Source organism: Primulina huaijiensis, unplaced genomic scaffold (assembly GCF_012295235.1).
Source record: "Primulina huaijiensis isolate GDHJ02 unplaced genomic scaffold, ASM1229523v2 scaffold37775, whole genome shotgun sequence".
Classification (NCBI taxonomy): Eukaryota; Viridiplantae; Streptophyta; class Magnoliopsida; order Lamiales; family Gesneriaceae; genus Primulina; species Primulina huaijiensis.
In genome coordinates this window covers 449,327-477,117 of record NW_027358831.1, presented here as the reverse complement: position 1 = coordinate 477,117, position 27,791 = coordinate 449,327, and the positions used below count along the sequence as shown (strand labels likewise).

General features: G+C 33.9%; 2 protein-coding genes across 10 annotated transcripts; both read right to left on the bottom strand.

The window, feature by feature from the left end:
* Positions 1 to 773: 773 nt before the first annotated feature.
* On the bottom strand, positions 774 to 20,228 carry LOC140968718 (sister chromatid cohesion protein PDS5 homolog B). Of its 6 annotated transcripts, XM_073429783.1 has the most exons (30): positions 20,038 to 20,228; positions 18,916 to 19,113; positions 18,651 to 18,832; positions 17,346 to 17,508; positions 16,895 to 17,116; positions 16,417 to 16,633; positions 16,166 to 16,311; positions 15,925 to 16,082; positions 15,692 to 15,838; positions 15,548 to 15,596; positions 14,752 to 14,946; positions 10,552 to 10,731; positions 10,224 to 10,366; positions 9,130 to 9,256; positions 8,866 to 9,015; positions 8,663 to 8,731; positions 7,882 to 8,018; positions 7,375 to 7,492; positions 6,018 to 6,152; positions 5,741 to 5,931; positions 5,459 to 5,606; positions 5,174 to 5,311; positions 4,998 to 5,084; positions 4,458 to 4,922; positions 4,298 to 4,365; positions 4,170 to 4,221; positions 2,732 to 2,760; positions 1,889 to 2,010; positions 1,599 to 1,672; positions 775 to 1,213 (listed from the first exon to the last, which is right to left on the bottom strand). In XM_073429783.1, the coding sequence occupies exons 1-30, from the start codon at positions 20,155 to 20,157 to the stop codon at positions 1,178 to 1,180; spliced, it is 4,266 nt and encodes a 1,421-aa protein (XP_073285884.1). In that variant the 5' UTR covers positions 20,158 to 20,228; the 3' UTR covers positions 775 to 1,177. The 6 variants fall into 6 exon arrangements, with proteins under 6 accessions (XP_073285885.1, XP_073285886.1, XP_073285884.1 ...); XM_073429784.1 differs by lacking the exon at positions 1,599 to 1,672 and having other exon boundaries at positions 774 to 1,213; XM_073429785.1 differs by lacking the exon at positions 14,752 to 14,946 and having other exon boundaries at positions 774 to 1,213.
* Positions 20,229 to 20,839: 611 nt separating this feature from the next.
* On the bottom strand, positions 20,840 to 27,213 carry LOC140968684 (uncharacterized). Of its 4 annotated transcripts, none has more exons than XM_073429722.1 (3): positions 26,921 to 27,191; positions 25,899 to 25,978; positions 20,840 to 24,316 (listed from the first exon to the last, which is right to left on the bottom strand). In XM_073429722.1, the coding sequence occupies exon 3, from the start codon at positions 24,256 to 24,258 to the stop codon at positions 21,229 to 21,231; it is 3,030 nt and encodes a 1,009-aa protein (XP_073285823.1). In that variant the 5' UTR covers positions 24,259 to 24,316; positions 25,899 to 25,978; positions 26,921 to 27,191; the 3' UTR covers positions 20,840 to 21,228. The 4 variants fall into 4 exon arrangements, 3 of the variants coding, with proteins under 3 accessions (XP_073285823.1, XP_073285822.1, XP_073285824.1); XR_012173822.1 differs by lacking the exon at positions 20,840 to 24,316 and adding an exon at positions 24,326 to 24,747 and having other exon boundaries at positions 26,921 to 27,213; XM_073429721.1 differs by lacking the exon at positions 25,899 to 25,978.
* Between the last annotated feature and the right edge of the window lie 578 nt (positions 27,214 to 27,791).

Here is a 27,791-nt window from a genome sequence, read left to right as displayed (position 1 = left end):
GAACATCGGAAACGATGCTTTTCACATTTCTAAAAGTAGATGGTAAAATTTTGTTTTGTTTTTGTTTAATTTTAGTCATGGAACTATATTTTTTTTTTGAAATTTTGGTTATTTTTCCGACATAATATTGTTTTGACGTCGACATAAATTTAATCTTACGTTGACGTAACGTTTTTGTGTAACAGAGATGTACTTGATATTTTTTAGACTTTTGAGGAATAAAAAAAATAAATCTCTTAATCGATAATATACTGACATTTATTTTATCAAAGAAATTTTTTTCTAACACCAAACATTTAAAATATAAAATCAAATGAACAATCATTTAAATAATATACATTGTGTTGTTTTGACAACAAAAATTCTATATAAATTTCTTGTACAAATTTTTTTATTTGAATGGAGCATACAAAAAAATGAATTATACTCCATTGACAATTTCAATTAAAAATTCATGAAACGTTTATTAAATAATTAATTGATAGAATTATTAATGTCATACGCTGACTCAAGCAAAATTACAAAAAAAACTCCATTGAAATAACTTTGTAGAAACCTACTTCAGATCAAAATTCACCATAGAATAATTAATATTTGATTTGGGGGTTATAAATATTTAATAAATGTTGGTGCTTATTTAAGGCTGAGCTTAAAATCAAAATAAACTTGAATTTGAAATTTGTTTCTCGAAGGAAACCCAATTAGGTAACATAAACATGTTGAGATCAATCACAAAATTCATTTGTCAATGAATTCCTTCGACTACACTTTAAAAAAGAACAAGTTCTATATTGATAATTCCATTGTCATGCCCAAAAATAACAGCCATACAAATTTATCAAATTGTTGTATGCGACGCTAAATGTGTGAAATTCTCACATCTTGAACTACTTATTCTTGTTTCTATGGTGCCATACAAAATTCAACAAGAAAATGTGCTCAAATCTGGGCTTTTATAGCATGTTGAAGCTCAACTGGATCGGTACAAAAGTTCGACTCGGTTTGTCAGATGTTGAATTTCTGTTGGATCAGTTCAAAGTTTGATTGTAATGTGAACCACTTGAGATAAACGCCAGAATTTACATTTAGTGCTACTAAGAAATTACAAGACACAGTCCGCATTGTAGGGTGTTCATGCATTTAACTAAACCTCTTTGCAGAAAACCAAGATGATACATCAATCCTTTCGCCTTCGCGTCCTACGGGGCACAATCTGAGAGAAGAAAATGGAAAAATGCACGTCATAAACAGTCAGGCTAAGTAAAGAACATGAGAAGGTGGCATCAGGAATTCAGGACCGTGTTTTGGCGTCAGCTAATATAAAATAAATAGAATAAAGAGTCATGTGCATCATTACTACGTTGGAAACTTGTAGGTCATTAATTAGAATATTTGCATCAACTTATAGGTCAATAGGTGCTAAGTGAAAACTCTTAACAAATCTAGTTAATAAGCAATAACGCTCTCTGAAAAAAATCATTGTGTAGGACTTTAAAGGAATTCAAGGGCCATGTGCAGGAAGTATTATATCATCAACTCTGGACGATGGATGATTCTAATTTTTTTTTTAATAAAAAAAATTAGAAACAAAAGCTCACAGCATCGCTACTCTTATTTATGACTTCGGATGTTGATACGTCCATCGCATCTTCACACCTTTTCTCTCTTTTTGCTGCAAGTAAAGGGAGTTTCAAGAAATTAGATGTCCTTACAATCTAGACACGTTATATGGGAAACAGCAAATTCAGCAACTTAACATGAACTAAAAAGAAAACAATTCAATAAAAGATCAGAAACAATTTAAGACAAAAAGTTTCAGTTCTAAATAATTTAAGTGGCGGGATGGAATGATCCGAGCTGACTCTTCTTAAGGAGATTAAATTATTACCAGCCTGGGGAAGTCCAATACAGAAGTCTCTGTTTTTTGGCAAACTTCCCGCCATGGACTCGTATCCAAATGCACCAAGATTTATTCTTTGATCATTTGCGGAAAAATCACTGCCGTGATCACTACAAATTCAATAAAGAAGATTTCAGATGAGCAAAATGTATAAATAAAAAACATGACAGTACTCAAGAAAGAGACCGATAAATGGATTTCTGCATATTCAGCTTTTTCTTCTGTTAAAAAATTAATAAGAATGCTTATAACAAACTCTCTAGTCCATGTAGTTTGCAATTGCATACAACATAACAAATATTTAAAAAAAAGACTCAGACAACAATTCTTTCCATCCCCGTCTATGCACCTCAATGCATCGCACTCCGCAAAGACACTGTTGCACTGTCAATCAAACACTAACCCACATCTGAACTGAACAAATAAATCACCACAGATTACTGTGGTATAAAGCCTTCCAAGCAAGGGTGTCAAAAGGATTCCAGTATAAAGATGTCGGTACTATGATCATGTGAGAAAACACAAGGAGGATTCCCACCCAAAAATTTCAATTTTCTTTATTAACAATTTTTCTCCATATTTTATTTCATACAATCACTAAACGAAAATGCACAGAAGAAAAAACAGAAGTAGGGTGCATAAGTTGGTGTCAGTGACAAGATTATTTCTTTCCTTTTTCTTTATGATTTTTGTAAGCCTCACCAGGAAGGTCAATCCAATATATGAATTTGGAAAAAAAATGTGGATCGAGGACAATATTAAACAAAAATAGGAAGGTAAACCAAAGGGAATAAAAACATTAACAAGCACAACTGGGTGGTAGAACATTACCAAGAACTTGATGGGATATCATCCAAATCCTGTAGAATGATTTCAAAGTAATATTATATAGTTGCATTAATAAAAAAGGAAAAACATTTAAACACACTAGCAGATAAAAGCAATAATCTTACAGAAGGAATAAGGCAGTATTGATAAAATAGAGAATAAAAACTCAGAAAGCATTCTAACCATATTAATTATCAGAACTCAGAAGATCCCATTTCTAAATATTTTCATTCCTAATGCCTCTTTTCATTGACAGAAGCTTACAAATGCACAAACAGACACATAAACAGTATCTAAAGCTGGTCTGTGCCTTCAAATTCAAGACATTAATCAGCGGTTATAGATTTGTTGGCATCAACAAATTTCACTTGAGCAACGGAAATGCCTCATTCGATGTATAATTTACAAGAAACAGGGGTAGCCATTGAAATAAGGTTATGGCCACGTTTGTGTATGTTTTCCAGAAATGAAAACATTTCAAGAAAACATAACCCAAAACATCATCATTTTAATTCTGCCTTTCACTATTACCAGAATCGATTCTATCATTATATTATATTTTAATCCTAAACATTGTAATCTGAAATTCTTAACCGTCTACTAGTCATTAAAAAAATAAAACAATCTAATGAATTTTTACATTGAATTAAATCCACTATAAAAAATATCTCCTTCAAAAACATAATCATATATCAGTGATCAGTATATCACATTCCCTAATTCTACTTCTAGAAATACATTTTCCTGAAATATTTTTCTACTCCATCGAGTAGAAAGTAAATACTTACAATTCCCCACTACTAACCATCCAAGTTTAGAATGTCCAACATCCTACTTCGTAGGTAATCTAGAAATAGCATATTATGTACCATGATACGGATTGGTACTTGGGAAAAGATTGGTATCAACATATGTTCTGCAGGATATACCAAATGACATATTCAATTACAATCGGTCACACGAGTAAAAAAATACATTAGAGGTAGACAAGATAAACAGCGGCAACCAAAAGAATTCCGCTCTATATGACAAACAAAATCATGCAAGGAGATAGCTCTCTAATTTCTTTCATTGAAGAAAGCGTCAAATTTCAAGGTTCTGTACTGGTTGTGAATTCCATGGGGACAAAATGGAAATCAAAACTAGCAGTAGAAAAAGAATTCCAAATTCAAATTGAGTTTGACTAAGCAGATATAACAAAATAAGACTTGCAACTATTTTCTAGACACATCAACCAATGCAAGAAAGATTCCAGCCATCGAATACACAACTGTCAATGCAATATGGGGAAGGGAAGAAAAGGACAAAATTTAATTTCAACTGCATACATGAGAAAAGCAAATGCAGTTTTGAAACAACACCTCCTCCTTTCAAGTATTCATGACTTGTGAGAAATTGTTGCTTAAAAATTGTGTACCGTGTTCAACACGAAAGAAGTTACCTGGTCTATGCCATTGATAGAATCAAGATCATCCATGATGCTAGAATGATAGCTGAAAACAAATAAATTCAGGATTCAATGAAACGACAAAAAATGTTCTCAACTTCACAGAAATGGCAGGTCCTCACCATATTTCAGAAGGAGGACATACTTTAGGATGCTCGACAACAAATGCGTCCCTGCTGGATTTGATAATCTATGTACTCCGTAAACAACAAAAACCTATTACTAAAAAGCAATACAAAAAAAGAACAAAACAAAACATTGCAAATTATTTGTATCACTCACCTTGGAGCTACGACGATTCATGTGATCAGCTGCTCTCAATAAATTCGATGGTTCAGCACAAACACTGCTACATCTAGTAATAGTATCTTCTTTACTTTGACTACCCATATATGCCTCTTTTTGAGCTAACAATGATCTTGATGCCTCTGAACCACAAGAGAATGAAAGTTTTGCGTCTACACTTTTTTGAATATCTTTAAAATTTCCATTTTCTACAGCGAACTTGTTATGCAACCCAGCAAATCCATGAGGGGAGGAGAAGATCTGGTTCACTTTTTGCCTTGCATCAACCTCCTGATACGAGGTCTCAAACAATTCCTTATTTTCAGTGTGCAGCCCATCAAAATGATATTTTATTTTATTCATCTTTAAATCATCGGTATTTCCAGATTTAGCATTTATTTTACACTCCGTCCATACAGAATTCTTGTGTATCTGTTGCCCAGGATGTGCGTCACTACCAAGCTATGGAAGGTAAATAAGAATAAATTCATCAAGCATCCTAACATAAACTAATCAAAAGATCACGCATAAGCATACCCTCAAGACCTCAGTTTTGAGGCTAGATACCAACTTCTTAATAAAATGTGCATCGGCTCTATAACCATTTGAAGGATAAATGTTAGCCTGCACAAGAGATCATCGTAATGAAAAAAAAACAGGAGAAGAAATATCATGCATGCATTACAATATTATATATCAGCATGTCAACTTGCCTCCCTCGTCTTAGCTGGACCACTTTTATAGAGAGATGATGGAAGCAGAATTAGTCCAGTAGTGTGTGGCCCGCGAGCGTAATTGTTACTTAGAGAATTCAAAATAGAAATTCCTACATCTGATAAAAGATGAAGTTTCTGCAGTGTGGCAAGCAACAGGGAAATATTAAAAGTATTGTAGCACAAGGGAAAGAAAATTGTGGTTGTAGGTGTCCAGGTATGTGTTGTTTTGTACTTCTATACTTGAGCAGAAAGATATCCATTACCAAATAGTAGAAAACTTACTGGGGTCATCTGACCATCAACAGCATCCTCTGCCTTCTTGATTGCATGAAAAATACTTCGTAAAAACGATGAAACTTTTGAGGAATGACACAAGTTGCTGTGAACTATATTTACATTTACTACTGCCTGCAAAGTGATGAAGAGAGGACTGCCACGAGAATAGTAAAAAAAATAAAGAAAGAAGAGGCAAGAATAAGTGAGCTAATAGATATTCCATCACCAAGAAAAAAAACTATTTGCACATGCATTCCGTTGGTGTGAAAATCAGAAACTTAGCAGTACCTTAGGAACTTAGCATAAATATCTTCATCTTGACAGTCAGGAGCAGGAAAATCAGTATCATGAGCTAGAATGTGGATTAAAAACACAGCTAAGTATAGAGGGTCATTAGCTGCTTCTTTCATATTCATGGTTTCGTGAATCTGAGCTCCTTTAGAAAAGTTCCGAATATATTCTTCCAAATATTTCCTAGCCTGAAATCAAGATTTCAGAAAACAGCTATTCTAACAGGTAACTCATAATAAAAGACATTTATGCGTTTGAAGATATATGCACCTACATCATATCGCAAATCTTTTAGAGAATCCACAGCAGCAAATGAAAAGGCACATGCGTATCTACTGGGCAATGACTGATTCCTCAATAACTTGTGTAGTTTGTTGACAAATGATCCACGTACCCAGGGAGATTTATCCTGAAAAAACTCCGGGTAACAAAAATTAATTGTTGTTTACATTCTCCTACAATAAACTTCCTAAACACACAAAAATAACACATTCATTTGGGTTTCCATTGTTTTGTTTTTATCTAATAAAAGACTACCAGCACCTCATAAACTCAGTTAAAATGGCCTCTTTCACTCAAAGAACAAGACTCGTGAGCTTCATGAAACAAACACTGAGGACCAGGAGTAGCATGAGTTTCCAGCATCTAATTTCTGCAATGTGCTTGGTGAAAAAAATCACAGACCGATCTATCCAATTCTATAGAAGCTTGTCCACTAGATAACTACCACGTTGATATCAAATCTGATTACTAGTAAATGGAAAAGGTTGGAGCGATGAAAGGGTGGGAAGTCAGAGACAAAAGAATTGAAAGACTAATTGTGCAATAAATATAAGTATAACTCAGCTTTTACTATAACGTTGTGTGATATTTCTGATCTTTAATATGTTCTCTGCAATTGAGATGATGACAAACTTTTGCACTAGTATCGGGAAATTTTTCCCATAAAAAAGAGATTCATTTGGGGGTCAACCGATGAAGGAACGTGTCACCTTCAATCACCAAGAATGGCCAAACCACCGTAACCCACAAGTAGGTAGGCGTAAAGAAACTTTTATAACTCTGAATCACTTTTTTCTTATTCTAGAGGAATTTGTTTTTTCATAGCCCTCCCTAAAGAATAAAGAACTGGCAAACAAATAGTGAACTGCCAAGGTTGCTCTAGCTCAACTTAATAAGTCTTCATATACCCAATATACAGAGAAATGCTTCTGCATGCAACACATCGAACTGTATTTCTTGTCCAAGTTGATTGGAAGAAGTTTCTGAAATCTAAGTTTACTGACAATGGAAAGAATAATGGATCTTTCTTTAAAATTCAAGTACTTATAGATCAATCGGTAAGACATGACCAAAACATTGAAAGAGTGAGATCAAGGCAATCATCTCTTCAACCAAACTTTTAGCCAAGCAAAATCCTATTCTCACAATCGAAGTAAATGAAACGCCAGTGAAGATATGAGCAATCACAATAGAATATGTCATCTGTTAACAGCCAGTATCTAACAAGGTGATCCACTTCTGGTAAAATAGACTATTTCGTAGAAATCCTGGCTGCAGGCTTACTCATATAAATATATTATAGTAACTTTCAATTGAGTTTAAATGTCTTCGTCTCAAGCTCTACTAACCTTGGATGTTAATACTGTTAAACGAAAAATCTGGGGAGAGATATGCAATTCCCATTTCCTTGAAAGCCGAATGACAGACTTGGCTGCAGCTAATCGGATGTGGGACTCATCATATTTACTGGAAATACAAAAAAGTCGAAGCATGTTATCTAACTTCGCCTGAAAGGAGGGTAAATGAGAGAATTATGATTTGACAACAAGTAAAACAGAAGGCATTGGACAGGGAGTGTGCATTTCTCAATAAAGCAACACAAAACGAGAATTAAAGAAAGGCCGATATGGAAGAATATCGTAAAGGTGAGGATATCTACACAAAATCCAAAAGATTATGATAAGGAAGCCTAATAAAATCACTCAATAGCCAACCCACAAGCCTATAAAATTGTTTATGGCTATCCTCAACATGGGATGGTACAATCAGAACATACATCCTTTTGTAACATTCGGAAAGATACTGCCAGCAAATGAAAGAATTAAAATTGTTTGTGAGTATCCTCAGTTCCTCACCATGGAATGGTACAATCAGAACATACATCCTTTTGTAACATTCGATGAATGATGTCCATCAAAAAAGATATTGAACGACTTGGAGTGGTACGTTTATGTGGTAAAAAGCTCCGTACAAGAGTTTTAAGCCCAAAAACCTGTAGGGAGAAAACGTTACTGGAATCTAATGAGATAACAATTGGTTAAAATTCATAAAAGGAGAGATATCTTTAGTAACGCTTTTAAGACTCAATAAACAAAAGTGTCGTTCAAAAAAAAAAAGTGACTGGGCTATACACAATGGACTGTCAGGTTGCCCAAAATGTCATTCATAGGAAGATATAGAGCCATGGATATATCAATTTCACAGAGGACAAAGAAGCAAGCATTTATTTGGCCATGACCTCTAATAAAAAAAGGTCGCAAGCTCAAGTACTCCATGCTTATTCAGAATAAGCCAAAGAAAATATCAAAATAGTGTGGCAACAATATGGTTCATCTACAATATGCACTTCCGAAGATGCTTGAATGTCATCAAAACAATATGCACAGAATATTTGATTCAAACAGAGAAAAATGTGTAAAAGCACTCTACACATTGAAGGTGCATTATTACCACTTTATTTTTCAAATGTTTTTACTATTTTTCCCACTTCAAAAGAAAGAAATTGATCAGACATTGGGGTTTTTTTTTTTTTTTTTTTTTTTTTGGGGGGGGGGGGGGTGTCGCAACCCAAATGAACTACACATTTTGAGCACAAAAGGTTGCCAGCCAGTATAGTCGAAAAATTCATGTGGTCACCTTCAACTTACAGGAACTGCAACTTTCAGATGTTTCATGAGATAGAACATGATCCTTCGAAGCAAGAGCCTGATCATGGAGAACCCAAGAGAAAAATAACATGTGTCGGGTAAAATATACGACATGTCACATGACCCTGTCTAAGTCTAACAAGATGAGAGAAAGAGATGAAATGATAATAAAGGGACACAACAGACAATTACATCATTTTGTTGAAATATTTCCTCAACAATGTACTGTGTAATCAATTTTTCTTGGGCTTCAAATGTTGAAACAAAATGCTGAGCCACACAGCCTAAGGACTGCAAAACAGTAGGAGCATTCTGTCCATTGCATAAAGAATCCACAAGCATCTGGTTTCATAAACAGGAGGATAAAGATGAACATTGATAGACAGACATATGACAGATTTTATAAAATCTATCAGCATTTATTTAATCAAAAGGCCAGCATTACAGAAGATTGACCTTGCAAAGTTCTGACAAAACAAACTGCTCAGACATATCAGCTAAGGCAGCAATAGCAGAAACAGCAAGTTTAGACTGTGCACGGGTTGCCTCCAAACACAATTTCGCCAAGGGAGTGTACATATCACTACACACATAGACATTACAATTTTACAAATTACTTAAAGAACAATAGTCAAATTGGCTTAACTATGAATGATACTATGATTCACACAATAGACTTCTAAATGCTTCATCATTTCTTTAACATTTTCACCAGTTAATATTTAATACAAATGATTTATAAATTACCATTATTGTTATCTCTTTCATAGTTTGGCAGGAGGGAAACGAGTTTTGCGTAACGTTAAAAAATTCACAAGCATAATGCCACTATTAGTATCAACAACGAACCAATAGGCAAATCCTCAAAATATTCCCATCAATCGCTGCACAAGCTCACAGAAATTATGCAGTTCCTGTGAAGGTTGAGTTACTCAAGGTATAGAAGTCACAGATCAGATATGAATGGCTCAAAGGAACAATCTACTTGATCAAATGCACAAGCACATTCTACATTTGGGTCTAATAAACATAGAGAGCATTAATGTATATGGCTTTCACATTCAACAATTATTTAAAAAGTAATTTACACTGGTTGCACTAGAAAAAAATTCTTATTCTCAAAGTTTCTCAGCACAGTGAACCAAAGCTTAGCTTCCTTATCCAATGCAGTCACTTTTAAAACCATTTTTTCAGCATCAATTGTACTTTAGCTTTAGTGCTAGCTGCATTTCCAGTCAAATTGCATACTCAAAGAATAAAAGTGATTTCTGTAGTAATTTTCTCAAAATAACTTGATCCCAAAATGAATTCACAGAAAAATAAATGAATGAAATGTAGGGGCAACTGTCAATGTTAAAATATTTTCTCAGACAAGTACACCCTGTAGCAGAAAAGGAAAGCAGCTTCCTAGCAATATTCAAAGAAGTATTTGATTGCGGCAAAGAATTCACAAAATATATTGTGAGAACCACATGCAACAGCTCTGTCCAGAACCAAACCCAAAAAACAAGATGGCAGTGGCACTATAGCCAATTTACTCGAACTATTACCTCAGTTTAAAAGACAACTGAGAGCCCTCTTTGGTGAATATCTCAATCAGCTGTTCATTAAAAGGAATAACCTTTTCTGATAACAAAATCTGAAACTGCGTCTCCGAACCTCTAAGAAGTGACGGAAAGGCACCAATGATTGTCTACAGGTAAGGGATAAAATTGAGAACTTCAGAATTTCCGCATAAAAAAGTACATCAATGAAAGGTAAAAACACAAAGACGGACTGTGTTTTAATTCACTTCAGCAAATAAATACAAGCACAACACACACATATAAACAAGCAACAAATTTAACAAAAGTTAAACCACAGAGGAGTATCACTTACCAAAAGAAGTTGTACAGAATAATCCTTCAGGCGCTTATTTTCAGCTTCATCACTAGAAAGACGATCTAAAATGTATTGCACATGCTTTGTGTTAAAAATGTTGAAAGAGGCCTTTGTGGATAGTATTAGAAAAAATTCAGAAGATAGATTTTGTTTGCCAAGTTCTCTGAGATATTCATCCTGAAAAAGGAATTTATGACAAATAAGACATATAGAAAAAGTAAAATATCACAAGTAATTACACATGAACTCAAAGAATGAATATGAACTGGACTGTAAACAAGAAACACTTGAAGTGACAATCCACGTCGTAGTGTTATATATAACACTAGTCATTTTATATCTGTGCTATTATTAATTGTGGGTGGCTTTAAATAACTACATCGGTCACCAAATAGAGGTATCCTAAAATACCCCTCTTTTTTACATTATTTTGTTTTCCTAAAGTAATGATAGAAAGCTATTGGTGTTATTATAAATAATATTTTTTTTTTATTTTCTATATCTAACATACATATAAATATACCATTTCAATTGTGAATTTCCTTATATGTCCTTGTTCATTTAAGTTGATCAATTAAATTATTTGGTTATCTTAAGTGTTTTTTTTGTAATTCATTGGTCATTTTAAATGAATTTGGACATTAATACACATTCCTCTTTATTTCTGAAATTTTATGCCAAAAAAATTATTTTTTTACATTTCCTTGTTCATTTAAGTTAACAAATTAAATTAATATGTCTTTTTATGGGTTTTTTTTTGTGATTCATTGTCCATCTTAGATATATTTTGACATTAATTCACATTCTTCTTTATTTTTTAAATTTTATGTAAAAACACTTGTCCATCTTAGATATATTTGGACATTAATACACATTCCTCTTTATTTCTTAAATTTTATGCCAAAAAAATTATTTTTTTACATTTCCTTGTTCTTTTAAGTTAGCAAATTAATTTAATATGTCTTTTTATGGGTTTTTTTTGTGATTCATTGTCAATCTTAGATAGATTTTGACATTAATTCACATTCTTCTTTATTTTCTAAGTTTTATGTAAAAAAATTTGTCCATCTTAGATAGATTTGGACATTAATTCACATTCTTCTTTATTTTTTAAATTTTATGTAAAAAAATTATTTATTTACATTTCTTATTCAATTTTTGTGATTCATTGTCTACCTTAGATATATTTGGACATTAATACACATTCTTTTTTTTCTATATGTTAAACTAAATTTATGCTATAATCTTTAAAAAAAAAATTTAATCAATATAATCCTTATAATAAATATGAATTATATTGATAGTTTATTATCATTTGTTATATATTACAATTTTACATATAAACTTTTTAAACTGAGTATTACATAATATACCACTTCAATTGTGAATTTTCTTATATGTATTTGTTCATTTAAGTTGACCAATTAAATTATTAGGTTATCTTAAGGGTTTTTTTTGTAATTCATTGTTCATCTTAAATGAATTTGGACATTAATACACATTCCTCTTTATTACTTAAATTTTCTGCCAAAAAAATTATTTTTTTACATTTACTTGTTCATTTAAGTTAGCAAATTAAATTAATATGTCTTTTTATGGGTTTTTTTTTGTGATTCATTGTCTATCTTAGATAGATTTGGACATTAATTCACATTCTTCTTTATTTTCTAAATTTTATGTAAAAAAAATTGTCCATCTTAGATAGATTTGGACATTAATTCACATTTTTCTTTATTTTCTAAATTTTATGTAAAAAAATTATTTATTTACATTTCTTAGTCAATTTTTGTGATTCATTGTCCATCTTAGATATATTTGGACATTAATACACATTCTTTTTTTTTCTAAATGTTAAACTAAATTTATGATATAATCTTTAAAAAAAATTTAATCAATATAATCCTTATAATAAATATAAATTATATTGATAGTTTATTATCATTTGTTATATATTACAATTTTACATATAAAATTTTTTAACTGAGTATTACATATTATTTTATTTATATATGTTTTTTACTATATATATTTATTTGAGTGGTATTATGTTAAAATTTTATTTCTCTTAAATTATTATTCACCAATATTAATTTATAAATTATTGATTTTGATATAAAATTAATTATCTATAATATGTATTCTAAAAAAACATAGAAATTAAATAAAATCTGCAATGTGTTAAAAGTTAGCAAAATCAAAAGTGATATTTACCTTAATAGCAAGTTTAATGATTTTATTTTAACATTATTATGATAATTTAGTAAATTAAGAGAATTTTATTTGACGTTTGTTTATGTGTACTCTATTTAAGTAAATTTTAGTTTTGATTTTGGTAAAATTCATTATTCTGTTAATTTTATTTTTATTGTTATTGTTTTTTTCATTTTGGATGATATTTGAATGAAAAATATTTTTGCTGATTTATCATTTAAGAGAGCTGTATTATGTCGCGGATTGAAAAACGTCATATAAATAAGTGAATATATATGATTTATTGTCATGATGTATTTTTATGTATTGTGTTTTGATATATTTAGATTGATAAATACTTATAAACATGATGTTATTCAAACGACTTTAAACATTATCCAATTCCCGTGATTATATTTTTCATTATTAGTCACCTACGTGCATCGCACGTGTACATTCCTAGTAAAATTAAATGTGTCACAATTCCACCAAAAAATATTATTGACCAAAAATATGAAATTTAAATATAATTTTATGTCATACAAAACTACAATATTTAATGCACATACAATGTGCATGTCACATCACTATTTCTAAAAAAATATCTACTTAACAAGTGATGGAATGTGGGAAAATTATATCTAGCTCCCTTGTGAAAAGTCAAAGTTGCATAAAACTCCCTATAAAATATTAATAGACATTTAACCCCAAGTATTTTAAAAACAAAAGCTCATATAGCCTTAAGTATGTAGATGCAAATTCACACGCTCAAAGTGCATTTGATAATATGTATAATACTCCCATTTGATAATATGTATAATACTCAACGGCCGATCTCCTTACAAAAGAACTGTCAAAAGAAACCTATGAATTTCTTGCTGGCAAGCTTGGTTTAATCAACATACAAAAAATATATTTTCCCAATTTCTACACATTTCAAAGTGCAGATGAACTTATATAATTCTTGAGCATCTATTTTGCCAACATGAGATAGAGGTACGGAGTTAAGTCTTTCTCGGTACACAAATTGTGACTCATAAACATTCATTTCCATTTAAACAAGATAAACTAAAAACAACATAGAAGTATTCTACATAAAATCTTGACAAATGATGGGTATAGTCAAGTTATCATCATAATAATTGAAGGAAAGAACTCACGAACTCGCATTTGTGGACGTTTTCTTATCATGATCTTCTCTATATAGAAGTAAGCCTTCAAAAAATAAGAAGTCATTACAACATACCAAATGTAAGTTCCACCAACTTTAAGGTGAAAATCACTCTAAATTATTTCCCAATTAATGGAAAGATGAAACCCAACCAATTTCAAGATGACAACCACCCTAAATTTATGTTATATTGATAGTAATCATTTCAAATAATTAGTAATTCGATTTCTAATTCTTCTCGATGTTGTGATTTAAGTTCGTGTTATGGTGAAGAACAAATTAAGGCTCTCCATGAATTTAATAAAATTCATAACCTCTCTTACATCCTTATAGCAATTCTCTATCAACTTCATTAGGAAATTCCCCCAACCACGTCCTCATTAACTCTTCGATTTTTATTTTAAAAGTTTCAAATCTAAATCAGCACAGAAGAGGCACTGATTGTGGGATAATAGCGATTTCTAAAATATAGAAAGTCCAGGGGATTTTCAAATTTTAAGCTTCAATTTCAAACCATCCTAATTTACTTGAAGGGGCTATTTTTATTAAATCCAAAAGTAGATCATCTCATATATTCATATTTAGAATAAATCTTTACCCTTATCCCAAAACACTTGGCGCTCTTTTATTTCTATTTTTCTCATGACCTTATTCCATTCCATTAACCAGGGAATGCAATAGCTATAAACTAACATACAAGAGACGATACAAAACAGGAAAAAAAAAAAAGACACAAAACTGATTAGAGAAATCTTTTATATAACATGAATGGGATAAAAATATAGTGGATGTAATAAATATTTGGCTGTTGTGGGGTGGTTGAAATTTCAACTCACCATGTTGGTATGACAATCAAGAGCAACTCCTTTTCTAAATATCTGCTGGAACCCAATGGTTGTTCCTTTGTCAGTCAATTCCTTAAAGTAATATTTTGCTTCGACAGGATCACAGAAGCACGCAGACATTTTCAAAACCAATGCCTCAAGTGTTCTTTCTGCATTCTCAGAACCATTACCCTCCAACGCGACAACCTTGTGACCAATGACATAAAACAGATTAATATCTATCAAAAAGTCTATATGTCTAACCAGATACAGTTAAACGCACATGCACTTTTATGCTACACAGAAGGGGAAGGAAATCTCCATCGCGGGGAACATAATCAACAACCGAATATCAGCAGCATATTGCATAAAAGTCCAGGGAAATTCAGTGACTTGACAAGCAGAAAACAACTTGTGGTCATGAAGTTATGCTGATGCAAACATAGAACCAGAGCCAAAGGGACGTGTGAAATCATTCAGATACAAAGTCTTACGAGCAACTATGATTATGCTTGTAATAGGAACTATGAAGCTGTTTGGCAACAGCTGGTTAGCTATTAACGTAGTTATAATCACATCAGCATGACCGCATTAAGCACATGAAGATGATGGATAGAAAACGGAACTACTACACTCCACTATACTTCTACAGAACCGCAGCTGATATTCTCACCAAGGCTCTACAAAAACAGTTTTATATTGCATTTCTAAGCTAGCAATTATGGATATTCTGACGTTAAAAATGAGTATTATATTGTATATCCAACCTGTCAAGGAAAGCATATTGTTCCTAAATAGTATGTTATACCTCTGTTTTACTCCACAAATCCAGGTAATCCTGCAGCCAATCTTGTAACCTAAAAGAATAAATAACAATGTTTTGATTGAACGTGTCGCAAAAGGTATTAAAAAGATTTTTTTTAAAAAAAAAAAAACTATTCGATAGAGACACCTTCTTTTTTGGTGTAGAATGATTTTCAATGCTTTAACATGAGGAGGATTGAAGATTGAGAACATTAATATCCAATGCTTTGTCCTTTCCTCAGTTGAAAGGGAAGTAGGAAACAGATCCGCTAGGACTAGTTCAAGGCTTTGAGGCCTGGGAAAGTTATAAACTGTAGTGTTTCACTTCACTGAAATCGATCAAAGCAATTTTACATTCATTTTCAATATAAGTAATCATACCTAAACTCCGGACAATCTTTTTCAAAACAAAGCATTAAAACTTTGCAAGGAATTTGTTCAATGTGTTCATTGAGAAAAGTGATCCCTGCCGCACACCTTGTGCAATACTCCTGATATAGTTCTACCAACTTCTGCAATGCGGTTCTTCTAACTGATATCTAAATCATGGAAAAATAAAATAAATAAAAAAGCAGAGAAGGTTAGCGGACTGAATCATTAGAAACATTAAAGAAAATGTAACCTTCTTATCTCGAAGTCTTTCAGATGCTCCAGATATTAAATCCGAGGACACCAAATTTAGGTTAGTCTTCGCTAGATCACACGTCACTTTTACTGCTTCTGATCTCACTTTCTCGTCATGATCTAGCAGTCGACCATGAATAGCAGCTTCCAAGACCACAAACAGTTGCAATGAATTAAAAATAAGCACTAAAAAAGCTAAGCAAAAGTGTGCTGCAATGCACAGGTATTATTGAAGTTCTGACAGCTTACAGAGAACTTCAAGAGATTCACTCCCTGATGGATTGGTCAGGCAAAGGGATTTTGCACATGAAATAGCTGCAAGTCTCACTTCGGCTGATTTGTCAGAGAATCTATTCAAAAGCTCAATGAAAACAAGGCGATATTCCCTCGCAATGTGGTTCCCAGGCATTGATAAGAGCTTTCTAATTAAATTAACAGCTTTGATTCTGACATCAACTTGATCGGTCTGCAAGTTTTGTTAAATTTTATGCCATCAAATGCATCAAAACAGAAATCTATAGCGTAGACCACTTGTAAACTATTATACCAAAAAATTGCTCTTGGAGAGAAACATAATGAGATTGTTAATATATAACATATATGTTTCAAAAGCAATGCAAAGACTGATAATTACAGTCAACTATGGAATCTCATAAGAATGTGATGACACGAACAAATCACGAGTTGTCATCTCCGAACAAGGATTTTTTCTGAAGGGATTACAAACCTGTAATTCATGGGTCAAATTAGGTATGACAGACAGAAGCATTTGAGGAGCAATTTGGAACATTTGAAATATTATTTCATGGTAAAATTCTTTAACAACACTCCCAGCTGCATCTCTATTCAATATACACGAAGTCAGGAACTGGCATAAATAACGCTCCAGCTTTCCGTCACAATTTTCTAAAACAGAAACAGCCAGTGCAAATGAAGCAGAAGCTACACCCTGAAAAGGAGAAGGGCAAGGAAACACTTAGAAGTATGCAAAAATGAATTCTCAAATGGAATAGAAAGAGTAATTGAGCAAATGTGAAACGGTAACAAAGTAAGCATTTTCTGTGCGTTAAACAGCAAACAGAAAATTATATGTCTACTTTGAGGACCCTGTAGCCATACGTGTGTCATCGTCGAAAAAAATTAAACATGAGCGAAACACAGAACCAAATAACATCTACCTTTCCCACTTCAATGAGATGCTGCAAAATCACATCTACGAGTGGCTGAGTTATTTTTGCTTCAAGATTAAGAGGATCTGAATGTGTGTCCTTTACTTTCTCCTCCAATATGCTTCTAATTATAGATGACATTGAATTGATCAAACTTTGAGGATGATCTTCCCTAAAAGAAAAAAATTATTAAGTTAAAAACCTTTCACGTAATTGATTTCAGCTTCCTGCCGTGGTACCAAACATGGAAACAGAACAATGAGAAACAAAGCAACAGACTTTGTACAATATAAGGGCAGACAGCTGCTTTGAATAATAACAAAATATAGTGGAAAGAGAAGCTATGACATAAATAAACTATGTGATTAGGTAATATGGTTGACATTCATGAACTTTCTATCTCATATATTTGTGCACTCACTGACTAAAATAACTCGGGTTGTCAAATGATGAAGGAAATCCTTCAAGTGATCACCATAAGTGAGATCAGACTTCAGAAATTTATCAAAACATTGATTAGCAATCCCCAAATGCTTTCAAGAACAGATACGATGTACCTTTTACTCAATATGTTTGTGCTTTCAAGGCAGAGATGTTCCTTTTACTCAACAATTGAGCAGTGTTGACAGAACAGAGTCTTTTGTAGTATCAGCATGTCAGAGAAAGAAAAGGCATTGTGCGACAAGTAAGATAAGCATGAAAGTTCAAGGGGCTAGAATAAAGCCTTCCTCTTCATGTACACTATATCAACCAAAAAATTCAGCAAGTAATCGAAGGTTATATTAATTCATTGATAAATAATTAAAATTCGGTACAGATTTAATGTGAATTTTATCTTTACACTTATATTACAATTGCAATAGAATGTGATTCCGGGCAAGCAGAAAAAAGGAGTCCCCAAACCTTGAAATTTTTGAGGTAGAATATAACTTTGGGTTACAACGAGCACAAAAAGTCCTGTTTTGTATATTGCCACGTTACACTCCAACTCAAAAAATTATGAAACCTGGATTCTTCTAACGTGATACATGCATTCATGGAATTATTCCATCTAATAATCAAACAAGAAACTATGATGTATTCCTTACATCATTCTTCAAAAGAAAGATGACAGAATACTATAATTTAAACTCCAGTTTCTTACCATTTGTACCCCCTTTCAGATGAAACTTATAACAAGATACAACAACTATAATGAAGGCAGGTAAAATGTATGTTCACTACCAAGGAAAACAAAAGGAAAAGAAGACATGAAGAAGCAAACAGTACAGAAAAAGTAACAAGAAATAAAGGAAAGCAAAGAATGAGACAAACCTCACAACATTGAAGAAAGTTTTGAACAATTTTAAAACTAAATCTTCACATCCAGTGTCTAGCATCAGCACAAAAAACTGCAATTTAGCAACTGTCTCTAGTAATTTCACCCTCCTAGAGAAATATGGGCTTGCAATATCGTCAAGCTCGCCGAACAAACTTAAAATAAGTATAAATATGTCCTGAAAAGCCAAAAACAAAATGATCGTGCCCAAAACAATGTATATCATAAGCAGTTCAGCATGAATTACAATGAATTTCTTACCCTAAAAACTGCATCGCTAAATTCAGGATTTGGCGCAATGACCCTTACAATTTCACAAAGACAGATGCCAACCAGCAGCTTAACATCTTTATCCTTATGGTGGAGTAGGCCATGCCCAATGAGAGAATCACTCAATGGCTTAACTACCGATTTTAGTGATTCTGACTGTTTTAATTCCGGGAAGGTAGTTGTAGCTTCCTGCATGTACAATCAAGTTAAATGCCTACAGTAAAAAAAAAAAGTCATATTTCACAAAAAAAATTGTAGTTTTTTTCCTGCAAATCATGTCAGTTGGTGAAATTCAACAGTTGAATTAAACAGACAGAAAACTAGAGATTGAAAAACAAATTCTGTCACTACAGTGTGATTTATGTGGCAGGTCCATTCACACTATAATATTGTTAATAACATGCATCTGGAAACATTTATAACACAGAAGACTATTTTGGATGTGATTAACTGATCTCTGAAGACAAGAAAACTCTTAATCATAACACAGATCTTGGTGATTAATGTGTCATTACCATATTGTAAAAAGTTGTGAATACGTAGACATCCTAACATATTTTAATTTAATAGGCAATCATATTATTGACTAGTTTGTTTAGCTCTATTTTTCCAATTTCGAATAAAATCTAAGTTTCTGAGAGAAAAGTATAAAAAATGGGATACTGTTAGAACTTAGGAGGAAAAGTAGAATCAAATCAAATTTGTCGGGTATAAAAACCTAATGAAATTTGCAACTTGTAAAGCAAACAAAGGATGAATCCTCAAGTAAATACACCACACCTTTCACCCATTACAGCAAGTACACACTAAATAATCATGCCAAGAACATGTCTATGTTAAATTTATTAGTCAAAGCCAGAAGGGAAATCGACACCAATAATTTGAGAGCAATATTAAGTAAAACCGCTTCTGTAGCAAATCGGAGTGCGCATTAAACAATAATCCAAATCTTTCTCCGTACTTCATTTTCTTTGGGAAGTCTACTAACAAGAACACTTCACGGGAGAAACAAGAATATCACAATAGATCATCAAGAGCGGCACATGAATATGCGAAATTAAATCTAGAAACGACAGATAAAGAGGGAAAGACATTAGAATCGATTGTTTCTACTTTGAGTAATTTGACAAGGGAATCTTTGGTGGGGCGGGTCTTCGAGGCCGCGAGTCGTTTGCCTATCTTTGTTATCACCTCACGCGCCTTGTTGTCCTTCTCCTCGGCTCCGTTCGCCATTTTCAGTTGTGTGTGATTCTGTGTTTGGGGCGGTTCTTTTGAGAGGGGAAGATCCCGCCAGTGGTGGTGCTAATAATAATAATTCAATGTTGAGATTAAATAATAATTCAATATATATCACCTTTAACGGTCAGTGACGTCGAATTGAATATTAAAATATTACCGACAATTTTATATGGCAATGCAATAATTTATCAAAATATCACTTTTAGATAAAAATATGATAATAATAATTAATGAAAAAATAAATTAAATAAATCGTCATGCTTCTACGAATATTAAAAATTATTATGATATCTTCTTTTTTCCATATTTTACATCATTCCTCAACAAAATAATGCTTTAAAGTAAGGTTAAATACGATGTTCCCTTTCCAACTTTTGATGTCAGATTGATTTACTTTCTATTTTAGTAAAATGATTCAACGGTTGAGAAACTATCTCAATACAATTTTCACGGTTGGAGTCGTGCTAGTACGATGTAACTAGTCACTCTTTTACTAAAAGAAATAGACCAGGAGAGCATGGAAAAGCCTCCTAAAGACAAACATTGAAATCTAATGTGTTATTCTTCTAGAATGTAAGGTTACCCCTCAAATACATAGTCGTTCGATGATAAACAAAAAGCAACAGAGTCAGAGAACTATCCTTATGCACATCTCTTCCACGATCTTTTCACAAGAACAAGAACAAGAACAGAGAGAACACAGGCAGCATACACAACAAATGCTTCTCACTACATATTCTATAATGTGATATTACTTAAATGTACGAGATCAAAACTATAACGCACGGTATCGTGACGGAGACTGCTCTCTAACAAAGGCTAACATATACTAAGAAATGAAGAACACTCCAAAGCAAGTACTTGGAATCTGCATTTCTCGGTACATTCATCTTAAGAATCAAGATATGCCAAGAATCCCCCAAGTCATTTATTTTTTGTTGACCAGTGCACCATTGCGTCAATCAGTGACTCGCATATCCTTGGGTATAACTATTGTTATAAACCATAAACCTGCTCTTTTTCCGTCCTCATCTGATTCAAAGGGAAGAAGACAACTCATACTGTTCATATCCAAGGTGGAGTGTGAGGTTTTGGGGGGTAGTGTTTCCATCCATTTTCGGGTTCTTTTCGTTTTCCACCAAAGCCTGAACTAATTGTGGGTTGGGAAGTGGACAACAGCTGCTCATCCATTGGTCCAGCAGGGCCTGAATTTAAGAAGAGTCCCAAGCCTGTAGGGTCCTTATTCCCTCCTTCCATTGTTGTTCCAGAATTGAGATCTAACATCCTCCTTGAGGAACCTACGCCGTACGAAAGACTTGAGTGGGTTGTGTTAAGAAAAAATGGTGGTTGGGAGAAAGCAGTTGGAAGCGCTGAAGTTGGGCCAACAATTTGGGGGATAAAAGGGGCTCCTCTAGAATCCACCATGTAAGGATAAGGTCCCCCAGGTCCATAGATTGTGGAGGAGAAAGGCAATCCATGTGCAGGTGCAGGTGCAGGTGCAGGTGTAGGTGCGATGTTACTGTAACCATAAAACGTAGGGTGGACATATGGAAGGACGGATCCCATTCCCAGAAAACTACCTGTTCTCCCCGAGTTAATGTCAAAAGCAAGCTCTGAAATTTTGCCATTTGGGACAGGCTGAGTTTGAGATGCAAATTCTTTATGATTGACCTCCACTCTTGCCCCCAAGATGGATATTACAGAGTCATCTGATTTCACACTTCTGGGAAAATTGAGATTTTGAGAGTTCTCACTAAAGTGGGAATGATCGTAAGAATCATTGGTAAAAGATGGATGATCATTCAGATCGATATTCTTTAAAGAATGCTGCTTTATTGAAGAAGTTGAAGAATTTGACAGACTCTGTAGAAAATATCCATGGGGAAAGAGCTGCCGGGCCCGCCAGTCTGTCGGCCCACCTCCAACTTCACTTGCAAGATTCAGGTCCAATTCAATATGTTCGGATCTTGATTTTATTTCCACAGAAAAGTCCCCAGATGGAAGACTCAAAGACGTAAGGACTTGTTTATCTGTGGTTAGGTCTTTAGTTATTCCATCTCCACTTTCCGCCACATTCAGATCAATATCAAGAAATTCTTGTCTATGCTTTGAGTTGCTGTTTCTCACCCTGTTGGAAAGATCCTTATCAATATCAGGCATTCGGCGAGAAGATGCAGGTCGAAAAGCACTTGTGGAAGCAGAACCTTTCCAGCCAAGATTCCCTTCAAATTGTAAAGGAGCTGTAGGGAACCCAGGAGCTGCTACTGGTCTTGAAGCAGAAACAACAGAGACCGGTGCAGAAAATTGATTCATAGGGCGGTCAGCATCTTCTGAACAAACCTCCACATTTAGATCAAAACTACACAGACCTTTCTCTTTATTTGTCTCTTCTTGAGATGCCTCGGTGACTTGAGAGATTTCAACATCTTGGATGCCATTTGTTGGCTCGGCATTTATGTCTTCAGAGCTAGCAGAAGATTCTTCCTGCCCTGAAGAAGCTTCAGCAGACAGATCTGGGTCATTTGCTGTATCTTTTGATGAACCACCACTAGCATGGGACCGATTTCCGCTCACGGAGTCGAGGCTACAAGATGGCTGCACATTTTCTTCTGGCAGTTTCTCAGAACTACAACTTTGTTCCCTGTAATCTACTACTTCTCTCTCTACTTCAATGGCAACTTGCCTAGCAAATTCCAAAGGATCTAAAAGTCCATAGTCTAGGGTTACAGTAGACTTCTTGCCTGATGGCTCCTGCTCTTTTTTCATATCTTTTTTGAAAATACTGTAATCAGTCGCCAGAACATAATCACGAATGCGCAGGTCATGTCTTTTACTCTTTCCATCATCTTCATTCGGTAGCAAGACTGTCCTTTCATCCTTGAGATTTTCCTGATAATTTTTACCACCGGAGCTCCACAACACATGATGGTTAAATTCGCCCCCTTCTTTAGTATCAAATGAACTTGAACTTTGTCTTCGATTTGCAAGTCCATTGCTCATGGCAACCTTTCCATCAAAGTCACTTGCCTTTTGATCAATGCACGTTGAACCTTCATCACACAAGTTTTTATCACCGGAAACAGAAAGGGAAGTCGATTCGGTCAAAGAATTCAAGGGATTTGCAGCATCCAAACTAGAAGGAAATGGGATTTCTTCAGGTAACTTGGGCTCCTTTGGAAACCCTAATTTCCATGGAGAACTCCCAATCTTTGTGATATCCTTCACATCACTAATCCCCTCCAACTCACGACACTTTCCAGAAACATCTAGACAGGATACTGTCGCTGAGGTAGCACCTTTTGGTGGAAGTACAGGGGGCTCTGTGGTAGGATTGGAGATGGAAGGTGAACTGATATGATCTAAAGGCCTGTCATTTGTAAGTAGGGGATCTAAGAGCGTGTTTGAATTTGGTTCACTTTCAACTGGACCAGGATGAAAACCATCTGTACATGTAGCAGTCTCTGATACTCTTTCTTTACCAGGAGCTTTATTGGAAGGGGACGTCTCTCTCAAACAATATTCCAAAGCATCTTTTGTTGCAATGTTTACACATTTCCCCATTCCACCAGCGGTCAAATCTCCATTCATTTCGACATCTGATACAGAATCACCAGATGTTTTTTTATCATCACCTGCTCTCTTTTTTTCCCAGCTTTCAAACAGCACTCGAGCTTTATCCTGAACCTTCAGACTATTGTGGGAACGGAGATCATTGACAACAGTCCAGATTTCAGAAGAAAACATTATTTCATTGTCGTCATGAAATTTTTCTAGTACTTGTAACAAATGAGTAATTGATTGTTCGACAAAGCTGTCACTAGCTTCATTGCAGTACTTTTGGGCATCCTTTAACCACTTAAATATAAATTGAAGTCCATCTAACTGAATGAAAAGATTAAGACAGTCCTTATTCTCAGTGGCAGCTATAGCCCTGGCAACTGCCGACCACTGCCTGGTCGCTTCACCAACATTTTTCACACGGCAACCTATATCTTTCATCATGACTGTCACAAGTTCCCTAACTCGAGAAGGTGCCATAAGCCCATTGTTCATTTCAGCCAAAGTAAAAAAGTCTTCGAGAGTCATAATTTTCATAAGTTAGGACTTTTCCAATTAGCTACAGCATTCACGTGCATCTTCTTAGTTCTGCCACCTGAAAGAATTAAAAGAAAAAAGGTTAAGACATAAACATTCCACTGTCAAATGTCAATCCAATACCAGTTGAATAACGGAATAGAGGTCATACGGAATAAATTTGATCAATTCAATTTTACTTTTCATTTCAATAAAGATGGAAGTGAACGGCTTGACGGATATAGGGAGTAATAAGGGAGAGAAGTAAATTTTGCCTTTATCTAAGGAGAGTGTGATACAATAATAAAGATTTGAAAATCCAAATAGTAGTCACAAGGCGGTTAGACAGTTTTCTTTAGAGGAACAAAGAGACTGGACACAGTGTCAGCTGTCAGAAATTATTCAAATAGAAGTGAATATCTGGAGAGTATTCACATCAAACTTTTTCTTCAATAGAAAGTATCCCAGCATTTCATTTAGGATAACATGTTCATCACTAAAGCTATCGCCCTAGCATTGACCTCGTGTAAGTCAATAGGAGAAACTCAATAAATGCTCTACATTAGCAATTAGGAGAATAAGGGGTACATCATTAGAAATTCACCCGACGAGTACAATAATTTATTATTTACCCAAACAAAAAATAAGAAGCCTAATTGGTAAGTCATATGTTCAGTCACACATTCTTTCTATGCCAAGGCATGACATATCAGAACAAGTGAACAACAAAACTTGTCATTCCCCAAAGATGTTCAGAAAATCGCAAGGCCTCACTCTTGAGCAAATTTGGATCGACTGATTACCTAAAATTCCAAGTTGCAGATGAACATTCTTACCAATGAAAAGCAGTAACTGGCACTAGCAACTAAAGGATATTGAATGCATGGACTCAAGATACTTTACCACGTTGGGCAGATGAATCCAACACTGAGAAAAGTTTTATGCTTGGTTTGAAAGAGCGTGGTGATAAGTAGAGGACCTAATTAATATAAATAGAAAAGGATGAGACATGAAGTGCTAGAGACCTAAAAACTATAGATGCTAAACTCCCTAAATTCTTTACTTTTATTTTGTGAATTTTTTAGCAAAGTTGAGCCATCACAATTTTTTTCCAAGGAACAAAAGTAATAGAAAAGGGAGCCACCACAAACTCGGGAAAACTCAAAGTGCTTGAAGACCTTCCACAAGTGCCTCGAACTAACTTCCTTCCAAAAATTTATTGGAAGATTTGATGATGACTATGCTAATTTTAGACCAAGATTTTGGGAATTCTGTGAAAATGGCATCAGTCGGGAGGGATACACATTGAAACTAAGGATAAGTCACAGAAACAAGAAAATAATCTTCAATTAGAAAAGTGCACACGCTTGAAATTTGCTCCTAAGATTTTCTACACTAAAAATTGAAGAAAACTAAGGATAAACAATTTTTATAACTAGATAAGAGAAGAGGGGATGATAAGTACCTCAGATTCAACTAACGTCTGGTTTAAGAAGTAAAATGTCAACAAAAAAACATGCAATAATTCACGTGTCTACGAGTTACACAATACCAGAGGGATCTTTAAGCATGTCTACTGCACATCTTGAAATGATAAATGCCGTAAGAATCCAGTTTAACAAAGAGAAATACTAGTAATGACAGAAAATTTTAAAATTCACGCAATGTCAGGTAGACTACAGTTATTAGTTACTGCAGGGTCCAGCTAACTTCCATGTGTTTTTCGATATAAGGCATATATCTGCAGTATTCATAGCACTCACAAGAGTTTGAGTATTTAGTGATGATAGGGCAAAGAGAGCTCAGAGAACAAAACTCAGAAACAGCAAGGGTCTAATTTCTTTTTACCATTAATATTATACATGCATAAAAGTCTGAAAATGCAGCGAAGTGGCAAACTTAAACACAGGAAAATGAGAGGATAAGCAATGTCCCAAAATTCCATGATCAAAAGTTGAAAAAATCATGAAGTAGATTACAAGCAATTTCAAGCTATTAATTTGATGCAAATTCCAAGCTATTAAATGAAAAGAAAAAATCCATAGATCACTCTCTTGGAATAAATTTACAAAGGTAAGTAATGGTTCCAAAAACCATAATGATATGCATGAGAGGATAAATCTAAATGGTTGGAAAGTTTTAACACTTCACCAATGCAGCCAATTCTGAAAACAAGCTAGAATTATTTCAACATGAATTACGTTCTGAAACAGCAGATAAATTGTGAAAAGGAAATAAATTTAGAAGGGCGAACTGGATACTTAGATCAGATGATTAAACTTTCCCATTTTCAGATCAAAGACACCTCTAAACAACAAAATCTAAATTAAACTGCATCGATCAAACTAAAGCTAACAATTAATCAAAACCCGCAAAAATGACAAAATTAAAGGATTCAGTAAGACCATGAAACGGACAGAAAATCTAAAACAAAACACAAAAAATTAACGAAAGAACAAACCTTTAAACAAAACCCTAGATAAAATACTTTCGGGTTAGCGCTTCATTTGTATAAAATATGTTTATACACGCAATTAATAGGACATACGTGCACAAAATTGAGTACATGTTGTGATAATAAATGCAGCAAAATAGAAAATATAAATCAACATAATCCTCACCAAGAAGACCGAAAATTGGAAAAAAATGACTAGAAATTCAAGAAAGCAAATCGGGTCATCACCTCATCCCAAAACTTTGAAATTTCCAACTCCGAGCTCCAGCCTCCTTTCCGCTCGCCCGAATCTAGTGCTTCGATTTCTCCACAGATGAAAATTTGAAAAAATACGGAAGAAAAATAATAAAATCTCTCCCGTCTCTGCTCAAACTTTACGAACTCTAAGGCTTCTTCCTCGTCATCTTCTTTGCTGAAATCACTTCTCTACTTTTCAGAATTTCTTCTTCTTTTTTTAGTATGGTTTTTTAAAAATATTTGCTCAGAAAAAGTCTGCTGATTATTTTGTTCATTCAGAGTTCACAAGCGGGCATCAAACACGTGACCATCACCTGAGGCCCGTCTTGCCTTGTAAACGGGCTGACCCACATCGCTTAAAATATTAACCCACACATACAAAAACGTTTTGACCTATTTTAGTTATTGGAAAAATGACTAAAAAAAGTCCACCAACTCAATCCATTAATTTTGCAGGTCCAGGTCTGATTTGTTTTTTTCCTTGATCACTATCATCTCATTTATTTATTATATACTAGTTTATGTATACAGTTACAAAATTATGATCTTGAAACATTTCAGTCAAGTGTATCTTTGGGAAGGGAGACGTGTTACATTTCTGACGTGTCAGAGTTTTTTCAATAAAAAAATTAGAAGCTCGATATTTTTTAGAACAAATTTCCAAGCGATACAACGGTTCACATGGTCCAATCCTCTGCCTCAAACATCGAAATTTCAATCTCATTACCTGTTTTAAATATATGCGGGTGGGAAAATGAGTCGCAGTGGTTCACTAATCACGTCTTTCGTAGGTTTTACGTCATGGTACACCAAAGAGAACTTTCTGTCCCCCAGTGTTAAGGACCATGACGTAAAACTAGAC

Bases quoted from the DNA above. Each gene is read 5' to 3' on its own strand.
- LOC140968718 (XM_073429783.1), bottom strand. From the start codon at position 20,157: ATGGCGAACGGAGCCGAGGAGAAGGACAACAAGGCGCGTGAGGTGATA. The intron at 17,509-18,650 runs GTTTGTCTCATT...TTTTTCTTTTAG, and splicing joins ACTTTCTTCAATGTTGTGAG to GGAAGATCATCCTCAAAGTT. The intron at 15,597-15,691 runs GTGTCTCTATCG...TTATTCTTTTAG, and splicing joins ATTCTACACCAAAAAAGAAG to GTTACAAGATTGGCTGCAGG.
- LOC140968684 (XM_073429722.1), bottom strand. From the start codon at position 24,258: ATGAAAATTATGACTCTCGAAGACTTTTTTACTTTGGCTGAAATGAAC.